The 14,294-nt window shown below is 37.2% G+C and overlaps 1 protein-coding gene across 1 annotated transcript; it reads left to right on the top strand.

Moving 5' to 3' along the window:
- Positions 1-11,689: 11,689 nt before the first annotated feature.
- On the top strand, positions 11,690-12,988 carry LOC116121363 (uncharacterized mitochondrial protein AtMg00810-like). The gene is made up of 2 exons (XM_031407323.1): positions 11,690-11,933; positions 12,408-12,988. Exons 1-2 carry the CDS (start codon positions 11,690-11,692, stop codon positions 12,986-12,988), a joined length of 825 nt encoding a protein of 274 aa, XP_031263183.1.
- Positions 12,989-14,294: the final 1,306 nt, after the last annotated feature.

Below are 14,294 nucleotides of genomic sequence, written 5' to 3'. Positions count from 1 at the left end.
GTAGCTAAGTGTGTTAGCTGGTATGAAATTTGGAATACTTTAGAACTACATTTCCAATCTTTTTCAAAGGCCAGGACATTACACCTAAGAAACTTGTTACAAACCACAACAAAGGACTCTTTAAGTACCAATGAATATGTTTTAAAGATGAAAGAGTTAGGTGATGAGCTAGTGGCTAGTGTAGTCAATATTGGAGATGAGGAACTGCTTTTGTACATATTGGATGGTCTCGAACCAGAATACAATGTTGTAGTAGCTAGCTTAACACACAATAGTAGTACAGCTAGTATACAGGAAGCTCAATTTTTGCTCCACAAACATGAGATAAGGCTAGAGCGACAGAATAGAGCTTTGACAAACTTTCATGAGCACCTAACCTTTGCACTGATAGCTTATAAGCAAGGGTCGGTAGATTCTGACATAGGAGTGCTGTTGAATTCTAATATGCTAGGGACTGCAATTCAGAACAGCTCACATGCTATATAGCCTGGAATATCAAACTATTCCCCTACTTCTGAACTAGGATATCAACATGGTTATTCACCTGGTGCTTATAGGAATATGATGTTTCATCCTATAGATGACAGTATGAGTTCTGTGAATACAAGTTACCAAGGAGTTGGATTTAACAGATCTTTTTACTCAACTATACGACCACAATCCTTTGCTCCTAGTTCACAGTCTTTTACTCCTAGTATTGCTAAGTTTCATGGTAATGTGATGAAAGGAAGAGGCAGAGGTAGAGGATACTTTAAGCCAAAACTAATTTGCAGATATGTGGCAAATCTAGACATTCGGCCCTGCAGTGCTACTACAAGTTTGACCAGGAATATCAAAGCTTTATTACATCCTCATATGGCTCACCAATGAAGAATTCTTATTATAATGCATTAGTTCATACACAAGATAACTTTTCTAGAGTTTCTACTGATTCTATTCAGGGGTTGTTAGCTGCTAGCTATCCCACATGGTCCCTTGAACAATTCGTTTGTTGGCTTTCATGACCACTCTATTCATGCATTGACCAATGTAAATCAGAACTACATATCACCTACCATATTTGTTGTCTCCTCATCATACCAAACCACACCTTTGTTAGGAAACGATCCAGTTACATAGTAGAAAAAAAAAAAAAAATTTACAACAACAGATCGCTCCTTAGAACCAAGATCAGGGTACAAATTTACAGTTTATTCAATAAATAAGAATCTGCAGATTTTCAGTTTAAAGTTTGAGAAATCATACGCTCGTTTGGAGGCTCCTCCAACTTGTCTATGAACATATTTTGCTACTGACCCAAGTGTAGGATCGAACCGGTGTAGTCCACACGAAGATAACAAATTAAATTTTGAACGTAATCTCACTTATTTAATTTTAATATCAAATTAAATAAAGGCTACGACCTTAGCAAATTTAATTGCACTATGCAATTACCAAAATACCCTTTCACCTAAAAAGATGAAAACACCCTTCTTCTAAGCTGGCTCTTAAATTATCTTCTACATGTGTGACCCATAGGCCCCTCATCATACAAGTAGTGTGTAGTATCGCAATTAACTCCAATTAATCGTCTCACTACACACAGACCAAGATTGGCCCCTAGCAAGGCATCATGGCTACCCGATAGATTCGGATTCAGCGAAGCAGCTACCTGTCAACGATATGGTTACTGTACAATCTGATCCTTTCATCATCCATTATCTCGACGAGACAGTGGCATAGAAATAGTGTCAACCTCGGTTACTCTCGATATTATATATTCAGTTACTAGACTAATGACATGTATTATAAACTGGATAGAGCAACAACTCAATCCCTCTGTGGCCACAGTTTTAGTGTCATTGCCATTTACTGAATTGCGCTGTGAGATAACTTTTCTTATACCCAAGAGTGATGAATCCTCTGTCTATCCACCATAGTCTTGATACACTCCTTGATGCAGCTAATCACCACTATATTGACAACTCTGAATAGAACTGCGTTAGGCTAGTGTCAAACTGCACCAATCGGTGCATAAGGTGCTCTGGTGATCTCAAGTCTAAGGATCACATGCACCACCATTCGTTAAAGGATTTGTTCCATAGACACTGGGGTTACCATCCATATGGAATCCTCTAGTGGGTCAGTCTAGTGAACTTGCCTACAGCAAGCACCCATGTGTTACACCAGGTTGTCACCAAACAACCTTGACAAGTAAGATCAGTCACTGCCTTTCGATAGGGTCATTCAACACTATGATAGCCTTACCGTATTATCTATGCCCTTACTTCAGAATAATACTAGGACTACAGACATTTCTAGAATGACCACCATATGTGCTCTTAGGGTTCTTACTATCAAGATTTGGAACACTTGATACCCTTGCCATGGTTCTACCATTCTAAGGACATATATCAATACATACAATGATGATTTACGCGATATAATATAAAATACCTATTATTGATTGATGAACATTATTACAAAGAGTCAATTCTATAATAATTGATTGGCTCTAGGGCATTTACTCTAACAATCTCCCACTTGCACTATAGCCAATCATTCATGTATTTAATACCAAATGATCTCATGTGCCTTTAATGCTTTTGCTATGACAGAGGCTTTGTTAGTGGATCTGTGAGATTGTCGTCAGTATGCACTTTACTGATCTGCACATCTTTCCTCTCAACTATCTCTCTAATGAGATGGAATCGTCTGAGTATGTGTCTGGACTTCTGAAGAGACCGTGGTTCCTGGCTTGAGCAATTGCTTCATTGTTATCACAATAGATGTCTATAGGATCAATAATCGTGGGAACCACACCAAGTTCAGTAACGAACTTCTTAATCTAGACTCCCTCATTGGCCGCATCTACTAATGCAATATACTTAACCTCCATTGTAGAGTCTGCTACAATGCTTTGCTTGGAGCTCTTCCAGCTCACTGTACCCCTATTGAGATAAAATGCAAACCCTGATTGTGATCGATAATCATCTTTGTCCATTTAGAAACTAGCATCACTGTATCCTCTTACAGTGAGCTCATCTTCCCTTCCATAAGCCAAGAACATATCCTTAGTCTTCTTCAAGTACTTAAGAATGTTCTTGAAGCCATCCAGTGACGCTCACCTAGATTCGATTGATATCTACTATAAGTGCCCAAAGCACATGAGACATCAATTCGAGTACATAGCATGGCATATATGATGGATCCAATTGCTAATGCATATGGAATCCTCTTCATCCTATCTCTCTCATCTTGTGTTCTACGACATAATTCCTTAGAGAGATAAACACCATGTGACATCGAAAAAAATCCCTTCTTGGATTTTTCCATACTGAATCTTTTCAGTACTTTGTCAATATATGCACTCTGACTTAGGCCAAGCAACCTACATGATCTATCACGATAGATCTTTATTCCAAGGATGTAGGCTACTTCCCTTAAGTCCTTCATGGAAAAGCACTTGGATAACCAAGTCTTTACCGACTGCAAGTTCGGTATATCATTCTTGATTAGAAGTATGTCATCGACATACAACACTAGGAATGCCACTGCGCTCCCACTCACTTTCTTGTAAACACAGGGCTCACCTTCGTTCTTGATAAAACCGAATTCTTTTACGGTTTCATCAAAACGAATGTTCCAGCTCCTCGAACCTTGCTTGAGTCCATATATGGATCTTTGCAACTTGCATACCTTATTAGCTTGCCCATCAAGAACGAAACCATCTAGTTGTGTCTTATACACATCCTCTTCAAGGTTTCCATTTAGGAAAGCTGTTTTGACATCTATTTGCCAAATCTCATAGCATGATATGCAGTAATTGCAAGCATAATCTGGATGGATTTAATCATGGCAACCGGCAAAAAGGTTTCTTCATAGTCAATTCCATAAATTTGTTTGAAACCTTTGGCAACCAATTGTGCCTTATAAGTATGCACCTTGCCATCCATGTTAGTCTTCTTCTTGAAGACCCATTTACACCCTCTAGGTTTTACCCCTTCAGGTGGTTCCACCAAAGATCATATTTGGTTTTGGTACATAGAGTCCATCTCAGATTTCATGACTTCAAGCCATTTAACGGAATCTGGATCCGATATAACGTCTTCGTAGGTTCTAGGTTTATCATCTTGGTAGACTAATACATCAACATGTTGAGTCACGAGATAACCGTATCTCTCGGGCTCATGGCATACTCTCCCAGATCTACGTAACTCTTGTGCTACCTAAGGTAGTTCACTTTGATCCACAAGTTATGGAGTAACCTCTTCTTGATGTTCAACCACTTCTTGTGGTACATCATCCTGTCCTTTGTCTAGTATAATTTGTGGTTCTAGAACTTCATCGAGTTCTAATTTTCTCTCACTAGTACTTCTTAGAAAAAATTCTTTTTCTAGGAAGACACCAGAATGAGCAACAAAAATTTTGTGCTCTTCTGGGTATAGAAATGGTATCCTTTGGTCTGCTTTGGATACCCCACAAATATACATTTACAAGATTTTGGGCCCAGCTTGTTTGAAGTTAATTTCTTAACATAAGCTTCGCAACCCCAAATCCTCAGATAAGACAAGCTGGGCTTTCGCCCACTCCATAGTTCGTATGGAGTCTTATCTACAGACTTTGACGGCACACAATTCAAAATGTGAGTCGCAGTTTCTAGGGCATAACCCCAAAATGATGCAGGTAAATCACTAAAACTCATCATGGACCTAACCATATCAAGTAATGTCCTATTCCTCATTTCAGACGCTCCATTGTGTTGGGGTGTGTACGGAGGGTTGTGTTGTGATACTATACCACATTCCTTCAGGTATTCAAAAAACCCTGAGCTTAAGTATTCACCTCCTCGATCCGACCGAAGTGCTTTAATACTTTTGCCCAATATATTCTGTACTTCATTCCTGAATTCCTTGAATTTATCAAAGGCTTCAGATTTATGTCTCATAAGGTAGACATAACCATATCTATTGAAATCATCAGTAAATGTGATGAAGAATATCCACCTCTAGCTTCAACTGTTAGTGGACCACATATATCATTATCGATGACGCCTAACAATTCAGTAGCCCTTTCACCTTGTCTTGTGAAAGGAGACTTGGTCAGCTTGCCTAACAGGCAAGACTCGCATACCTCAAATGACTGAAAGTCAAAAGGGTCCAAAACTTCATCCCTTTGAAGTTTTACGATGCGGGTCTTATTAACATGACCCAATCTATAGTGCCAAAGATATGTCTGGTTCTGATTGCTATGTTTAGCTTTCTTGGTTTCAACATTGAGAATATCTTTATTATTTAAATCAAGAACATATAACCCATTATATAACCTTTCAACTCCAAATAGAATATCATTCAAACTAAAGGACAACAATCCATTAGATATCTCAAAATGACACCCCATATTATCTAAAGCGGATACTGAAATAATATTTCTAGAAATAGAAGGTACGTAATAACAATTATGTAGTTCCAAAAACAAGCCCGTAGGCAAAGATAAACAGTAAGTCCCTACAACCAATGCAGCCACATGTGCTCCATTTCCAACTTGTAGGTCCACCTCTCCCTTGGCAAGCACTCTAGTCTGCCTTAGTCCCTACATATTAGTACAAATATGAGTACCACATCCTATGTCAATGACCCAAGATGTTGTGGGAGAGAAGTTAATCTCAATCATAAATATACCTAAAGTCATAGCCTCTGATCTCTTCTTGCTTGCGAGGAAAGCCTTGCAGTGTTTCCTCCAGTGGCCAGGCTTGCCACAATAGAAGCAAACTACTTTGCCTTTCCCTATGCCACTCTCAAGCCCAAGAGCAACCTGTCCTTTGGGCTTAGGCTTAGGTTTGGCCTTGGCCTTACCCTTGCCATTACCCTTTCCTTTACTGGCAGCAACCAGTAAAACAGGCTTAGACTTTTTCAAGTCCTGCTCTGCAGTCCTTAGCATGTTCAAAAGTTCCGATAGGGTTTTCACCATCGTGTTCATATTGAAGTTCATTATGAACGGTGCATAAGATTCTGGTAAGGATTGCAAAATCAAATCCATTTGTAATTCTACATCCAACTCAAATCCCAAAGTCTCAAGCCTCTCTATGTGCTCGATCATCTTAAGCACATGAGGACCAACTTAGGCTCTCTCAGTCAGACGACTCCCAAACAGTGCTTTCGACACCTTGTACCTCTCATGTCAAGCATTTCCTTTGAAAATGTCCTTGAGGTGTAGAATAATGGCAATAGTGTCCATATTCTCATGTTGCTTTTGCAGCACTGGTGTCATCGATGCTAATATCAAGCGTTGAACGCCATTAGCATCATCAAGGAACTTTTGATAAGTATCTTTTACTTCCTGAGTGGCATCAGGATCAGGCTCAACCATGTATGGCTTTTCAAGGATATACAATTTCTTTTCCGACTTGAGTATAATCCGAGGATTACGATACCAGTCCGAGAAATTGGATCCATCCAACCTGTTTTTTTTCTCGATTAGTGGTCGCAGGTTCATTAGGCTTATTTTGGTGAATCTGCAATTGCAGAAAAGATAAAGTCATTATAAAGTTCACTATTATTTAATATGGTCTTTTAATAAATGATGCTCCCACTATTTTACTCAAGTCAATAGCCCTCACTATTAACTCGGGAAAGGCCGTTGGCTTTCCTAGTGGACTGAGATCCCATCCTACCCATTTCAAACCTTCGCTTTGGTGAACAAGCCAAAATGAGTTGATTAGGTAGGCCAACAAACTTAATCCACACTAGTTGATAGCTCCTACTATCAACCTCAAATGTGAAAAAGCCAACAAGCCAATCACACAATCCAATGGCCCCAACCATCGTCCTCAAGTATGATTATCAGTATTAGTAGAGTGGACACTACATGCCACCATGTACATACAATATGTGTACTTCTCTACTATGCCTAGGACGCGTTTATCAACCTTCGCTTTGGCGAACAAGCAAAACCATCATTTTAAGTCAACCCATCACCATTAAGGAAAACTCCAATGAATTTTAACCTCCTACTGGTATAAGTGTACCCTTCGCTTTGGCAAACAAGGTTTCAACGAACAGTGGTTTGATTAAAACCATGGTGATGGAAGGCATACGTGACTTAATATAAATTAAATGAGAGTTATTATTTAATGTCTCACCAATTTATTATCTTTATTAGAATGACATTGTTTGGCATGTTATTGAACATTCAACCTTAGCATGCATTCTAAACAAAATATTAAAATGTGCCGGTACATGGCCCAACTAAAACTGATTTCCTCAAGCCTAGAGGAATCGGTAGGTCACCTAGGGGTCCTGTAATAAAAACTTGAGTCTTCAAGTATGATCATCTCTTCCTTTGCTCCGCCTCAAGCACATTACAAAAACATCATACTAAATTTACAATAAAATTAATCTTAAAGTAATTTTACATCAATAAATTTAGATACCTTGATTTACATTCGAGGGGAATGAGATGAGAAGAGAATATACATCAAGAAGGGGAAGGAAGACAGGACACGCAAGCCCTATTTTTAAAACTTACAATCATACATACCCAAAATAATTTAAAACATTCACCATAGGTTATAAGGCTCATGTACCGGGCACCATGCAATATATAACCAAGTACATAGCATACATTTCAAAAACAATCAATTTTTGAATTGGGTGGGTTAATTATCAATTACCCTCTTATATGTGCAGAATGATTATTGGCTTTATAGGTTATTAAAAAACTGCAGTTTAGTCCCTTCATGAAAAACACAAAATTTGAACAGCAACATCATCGCCGTAGTGAAGTTTTTATTTTGCCGCAGCTAAAAATTCCAGTAACAACATCGCTGAGGCGAAGCTTGGAAATCCCAAAATGCACAGTTCCCGTTTTTGCAGTTTTTCATGTAATAACACGAATCCAACAATGGATCCAATTACACAGCAGAAAAACAAAAAAAAAATTTACAATAATGGATCGTTCCTTAGAACCAAGATCAGGGTACAAATTTATAGTTTATTCAATAAATAAGAATCTGCAGATTTTCAGTTTAAAGTTTAAGAAATCATACACTCGTTTGGAGGCTCCTCCAACTTCTCTCTGAATGTATTTCACTACCGACCTAGGTGTAGGATCGAATTGGTGTAGTCCACATGAAGATAATCTCAAGGAACTAAAGAGAGATTTGCTAGATCCTCTTTAGCCTTTAAGAACTAAGAACAAATCAAAGTGTATTTGATTTTTAGCAAAAAGCAAAACTGGCGTGAGAAGAGAAAGGGGGCTAGAAATATTTCTTTCAATGATTGAAATGAGTTAATTAAAATATTTCACAAAGTGTGCAGTTATATAGTGCACACTATACCCTATTCCATCATGGAATGAGCTTGGGCTCCAACCCAAACACCCCTTGTATCCAAACATCCCCTTTAAGATATTTTAATTTTAATTTATCATTATCTCAATTAAATACAATTAATATATGTTTACAATATATATATTAATATTTAACAATAATGATAATTTATTTAAATATATGCGAACACATATTTAAACGTAATCTCACTTCTTTAATTTTAATATCAAATTAAATAAAGGCTACGACCTCAGCAGATTTAATTTAATTGCATTGTGAAATGACAAAAATACCCTTTCACCTAAAAAGACAAAAACACCATTCTTCTAAGTTGGCTCTTAAATTATCTTCTATGTGTGTGACCCATAGGCTCCTCATCATACCGATAGTGTGTAGTATTGCGATTAACTCTAATTAATCGTCTCACTACACACAGATCAAGATAAGCCCCTAGCAAGGCATCATGGCCACCCGATAGATTCGGATTCAGCGAAGTAGCTACCTGTCAACGATATGGTTATCGTACAATTTGATCCTTTCATCATCCATTATCTCGATGAGACCATGGCATAGAAATAGTGTCAACCTCGGTTACTCTCGAAATCATGTATTCAGTTACTAGACCAATGACCTGCATTATAAACTGGATAGAGCAACAACTCAATCCCACTGTGGCCACAGTTTTAGTGTCATTGCCATTTACTGAATTGCGTCGCGAGAAAACTTCTCCCATACCCAAGATTGATGAATCCTCTATCTATCCACCATAGTCTTGATACACTCCTTGATGCAGCCAATCACTATCGTATTGACAGCTCTAAATAGAACTGCGTTAGGCTAGTGTCAAACTGCACCAATCGGTGCACAAGGCACTCCGATGATCTCAAGTCTAAAGATCACATGCACCACCATTCATTAGAGGATTTGTTCCATAGACAGTGGGGTTACCATCCATATGGAATCCTCTGGTGGGTCAGTCCAGTGAACTTGCCTATAGCAAGCACCCATGTGTTGCACCAGGTTATCACCAAACATCCTTAACAAGTGAGATCAGTCACTGCCTTTTGACAGGGTCATTCAACACTATGATAGCCTTACCGTATTATCTATGCCCTTACTTCGAAATAATACTAGGGCTACGAACGTTTCTAGAATGGCCACCATATGTGCTCATAGGGTTCTCACTATCAAGATTTGAAACACTTGATACCCTCGTCATGGTTCTACTATTCTAAGGACATATATCAATACATACAATGATGATTTACGCAATATAGTATAAAATGCTTTTTATTGATTAATGAATGTTATTACAAAGAGTCAATTCTACAATAATTGATTGGCTCTAGGGCATCTACTCTAACAACCTCGGTATCAGAACACAAATGCTAGTACCTCAAATGTTTCCTTCTCCAAGGCTTCTCCTGAGTCACCAGTACCTGCAGGAAACACTTATCAAGCAGTAGCAACTCCATAAACAGTGAATGATCAAGCCTGGTATATGGATTCAGGTGTGTCTCATCACATGACAACTGATCGCTCTAACCTGATGTTTAAAGCCAATTATCTAGGATGTTCTAAAGTCCAAGTTGGTAATGGAGAATCTATTCTGATTACTCATATAGGTATGCTTTTGGTGCCTTCATTTGATAATAATAAAGTTGTTAAACTTAGGAATATATTGTGTGTTCCAAAGATTGCAAATAACCTATTAAGTATCTCACAGATTACTAGGGATAATCCTGTTATAGTAGAGTTCCATACTGATGTTTGCTTGGTAAATGATAAGGATAGTGGGACTGTGCTACTTCAAGGGGTTGTGAAGAATGGACTTTACCAACGAGAACTATCCACGCATGTTAGCTCTCCTTCACACGTCTACATCAATACAATTTCTTGTTTTGGTTCACACTCACCAATAAAACTAGAGTGTTATTCCACCGCTGAACCTCACACTACTGGTGTTGGCTTGACATTTGAAGCTGTTCAACGCTCTAGTTCATATTTGTCTAGTGTTGTTAGCTCTAATATCTGTATTTTAGTTGTAATAAAGATAAAAGTCTAGACTTACCTTTGTTATGGCATGCGAGATTAGGGCATCCAAATATGAGAACCCTTCATGCTATGTTAGAAAAGTTGAATGTAAAGCATACTGTGAGTAGTAAAACTGCTGCCTTTTGTGAGGCCTGTCAGTATGGGAAACCACAACAATCTCATTTTCCAGCATCTAAATCTAGAGCAAAGGCCCCTTTAGAGTTGGTTTACTCTGATTTATGAGGCCCAACACTTGTGCTATCTATAGAAGGTTACAGAGACTATGTTATTTTTGTAAATGACTTTAGTAGGTTTACTTAGATTTACCCTCTAAAACTAAAATCTGAGGCCTATGTTGTGTTTATTTAGTTTCACTTTTTTGTGGAGAAATAGTTGAATGAGAAATTAAAATGCTTACAAACAGGTTGGGGTGGAGAGTTTATAAGTTTTTCTGGCTATTTACAACAAAATGGAATCAAGTAGGCACCCCTGCCCATATCTCCATTAGCAAAATTGGAGAGTAAAAATAAAACACAGGTTTATTACAAAGTATGGTATGTCCATCCTGGCACATCTAGTATGCCTCTGAAATATTGGTGGTCAGCCTTTAGTATAGCTACTTATAGCCTTAATAGACTAACTACTTTAGCCCTTTAGTTTGTATCCCGCTATTATGTTTTGTTTAACCAGGAACCTACTTATGATGAGTTTAAGGTCTTTGGTTATAGTTGTTATCCATACCTTAGACCCTACAATAAACATAAGCTTTCTTATCACACAGAAAAGTGTAGTTTCCTTGGGTATAGTCTATCACACAAGGGCTATTTGTGTCTCTCTCCTGCCGATGGAGTGTATGTTGTAAAACAAGTGAAGTTCAATGATGCTGAATTTCCTTTCAAAACTGGTTTTCAGTCAGATGTGTTTGCCATTTCTCTTTCTCCAAATTCTTTGTTTGAGAACAAAATAGCTCAACCTTGGGTTATTCCTCAGCATATTTTGAGAGATGGTTCTACATCATTGGATTCTCCTATTAATCTAAGACTTGATCAATCTGGTTCAAAGTCTATTCTCTCTACTTAAGGTGCTCCTAACTCACCCAATTTCACTCCTGTGGTCTCAACCAATCCTTCAACAGCCTCCACAAATGCAGCTCCCATTTCTAATACAGTATGTCCTTTCAGAGGACACAAATACTCCATCTGACTCAGTGAATCCATATCCTGTTTTTGATACATTGTGTCCATCATCTGTTTCAGTACCAAATTCTTCTTCTGGAGACAAATTTCCTGGTATACAACTAGAGGTAGTGCTACCTTATCCCTCTAATTCAACATTAATGTTCACCCTATGATTACTAGATCTAAGAGTCATATTGCTACTTCCAAATATCAAGCTTTAGTGTCATTATCCACTATACTTTCTGAACCCAAATCTGTAACTGAAGCTTTGCAAACTCCTGAGTGCAAACATGCCATGGAGAATGAATATCAAGCATTGTTGAAAAATAAAACATGGGAATTGGTTCCTTATGAAGAAGGCATGAATGTAGTTGGAAGTAAATGGGTTTTTAAGACCAAATTTAATTCAGATGGTACTTTATAGAAATATAAAACCAAGTTAGTTGCCAAAGGCTTCCAACAGACTCTGGGGTTGGATTATTTTAACACATTCTCCCCTGTTATCTAGGCTGCCACAATTAGGATCATGTTGTCATTGGCAGTCCATCATAATTGGTTCATACAGTAGCTCGATGTCAATAATGCATTTCTGAATGGGGATTTGACAAAACAAGTCTTTATGTTACCTCCAAAAGGTTTTTCAGTTTCAAGTTCTTCACAAACGAGACTTGTTTATAGGCTGCATAAAGCATTATACGGTCTCAAGCAAGCTTTCAGAGCTTGGTTTGATAGGCTGAAAAGTGTTATACTTGAATGAGGTTTTGTCAATTCAACTTCAGATGTTAGTTTATTTTTTTTTTACAAAAAGAAGTTTCAAGTGTGGTATCTCTTAGTATATGTAGATGATATTCTTGTGACATGTAATGATTCTCAACTTAATTGTCTAGTTGTGACTAATTTGAACAACAAGTTTGCTTTAAAGACTCTTGCTGAGGTCCAATACTTCCTTGGTTTTGAAGTAAAGAGGAGTAATTCAGGACTATTGCTTACCCAAACTAAGTATGCACATGATCTGTTACAAAAGGCTGGTATACAAGACTGTAAACCATGCTTAACACCTATGGCTACAGGCCTGAAACTTGCCGAGGAAGATGATGAAATTTTTTATCAACCGACACTCTATAGAAGTATTATTGGAGGGCTGCAGTACCTCATCTTGTCTAGACCAGATTTGGCTTTTTCTATCAATAAATTAAGTCAATTTTTACAGCATCGTATATCAGTTCACTGGACAGCATGTAAAAGAGTCCTAAGGTATGTTAAGGGCACTTTGGAGCATGGCATTCTGTTTACAGGAGATAAACTTTTTACTTTAGAAGCTTTTTCATATGCAGATTGGGCTAGAGATGTGACTGATCATAGGTCAACCAGCAGCTATAGTGTATTTCTCGGTGGAAACTTGATTCAATGGTCTTCTAGAAAATCGAAGGTGGTGTCTTTCACTTCTACTGAGGTAGAGTATATGTAAAACCCCTCCCTAGTCGGGTATTTCCTAAGTATCCCTTGACCATTGAGAACCTAGAAAACGCACGCCTAGGAAAGAAGTTTATTTTAAAATCCTATTTAAAGAATAAACTTGTAGTTTAAAAACATATATATGTATATTTATATTTATTAATTTAATTTCTAAACTAAAATAAGTTCATTGTATAAATATAGTTTCCTTTCTTGGAGTAAATTATGAAATCCATAGTAATACTTACTAGAACATACACAATTTTACAAAATTTACTAGCAATTTGATTTCCTTTATTAATACAACATATTTACTCCATTATAGAATATGGATATATTTACTACGTTATGAAATAGGAACATAATTACTACACTAAATATTAGCAAAACCATTCAATAGTCATCATTAAAACATCCCTTGATGCTCATAGAGTCCCTCGGAATCCTCTCCCAGCTTCATGCCTTAATCCTTACCTACAAAACATTTTAAAACATTTCGTGGGGTGAGCGCTAATCACTCGGTAAGGAATATGGCCATTTATAAACTATCAAGGTTCATTATACAAGTATATTACTTAGGACCTTACCTACCTATAAAACATGACCTTCATTCTTTGACATAGCAAGTTCATAAAACATATCATACACTTTGGACTTTTCTCATAAACATAAGTCATGACATAACCATACATACTATAAGTAGAACATATATGACTTATGAAATATTCATGTACATGGCATGCTTATTTCTTTTGTCTTTATACTTGATGGTTTCATTAGTCTTTGTTATCTGATCAGATTCATTTGAACCATTACCTTGTTCTTGGTCATCACCTCAAAGGACTCATGGTTTCCATAAGAATTCCATTCCTCTGATCTTGGTTTATACCTCAAGAGACTCATGGAATTCATTCTTTAACATTTCATAAATTTTTCATAAGACAACTAAATAAGCTATATGCATTACCATTATGAATGCAAACATATGGACTAACATCTTCCATGCTCAATCATACTATATTCTCCTACTAAACTTCTTAACTTAATTCATTCAATTTCTCATACAATACAAGGAATTTCAGTAGTAAGATTATTCAGGGGTTTATTAGAATTAGAAACAAATGGGAATTTCCATTAAGAAGGTGGATGCCATACAGTTCGTTACTTTCAAGCAATTTTTCCATTATCTTCTAATTCGAATTTATTTTTGGCTAAAACATAAANGCATTGTCCTACTCCGGAACTCTCTTATCTTCTGGAATCCTTCAATTCTGAGTCAAAACTGCCAAGTTTTGCCTTTATTTGCTAAAAGAGTCCAT

The sequence above is a fragment of the Pistacia vera genome, unplaced genomic scaffold (assembly GCF_008641045.1).
Source record: "Pistacia vera cultivar Batoury unplaced genomic scaffold, PisVer_v2 Contig974, whole genome shotgun sequence".
NCBI classification, from domain to species: Eukaryota; Viridiplantae; Streptophyta; class Magnoliopsida; order Sapindales; family Anacardiaceae; genus Pistacia; species Pistacia vera.
This window is presented reverse-complemented; position numbering and strand designations above follow the sequence as displayed.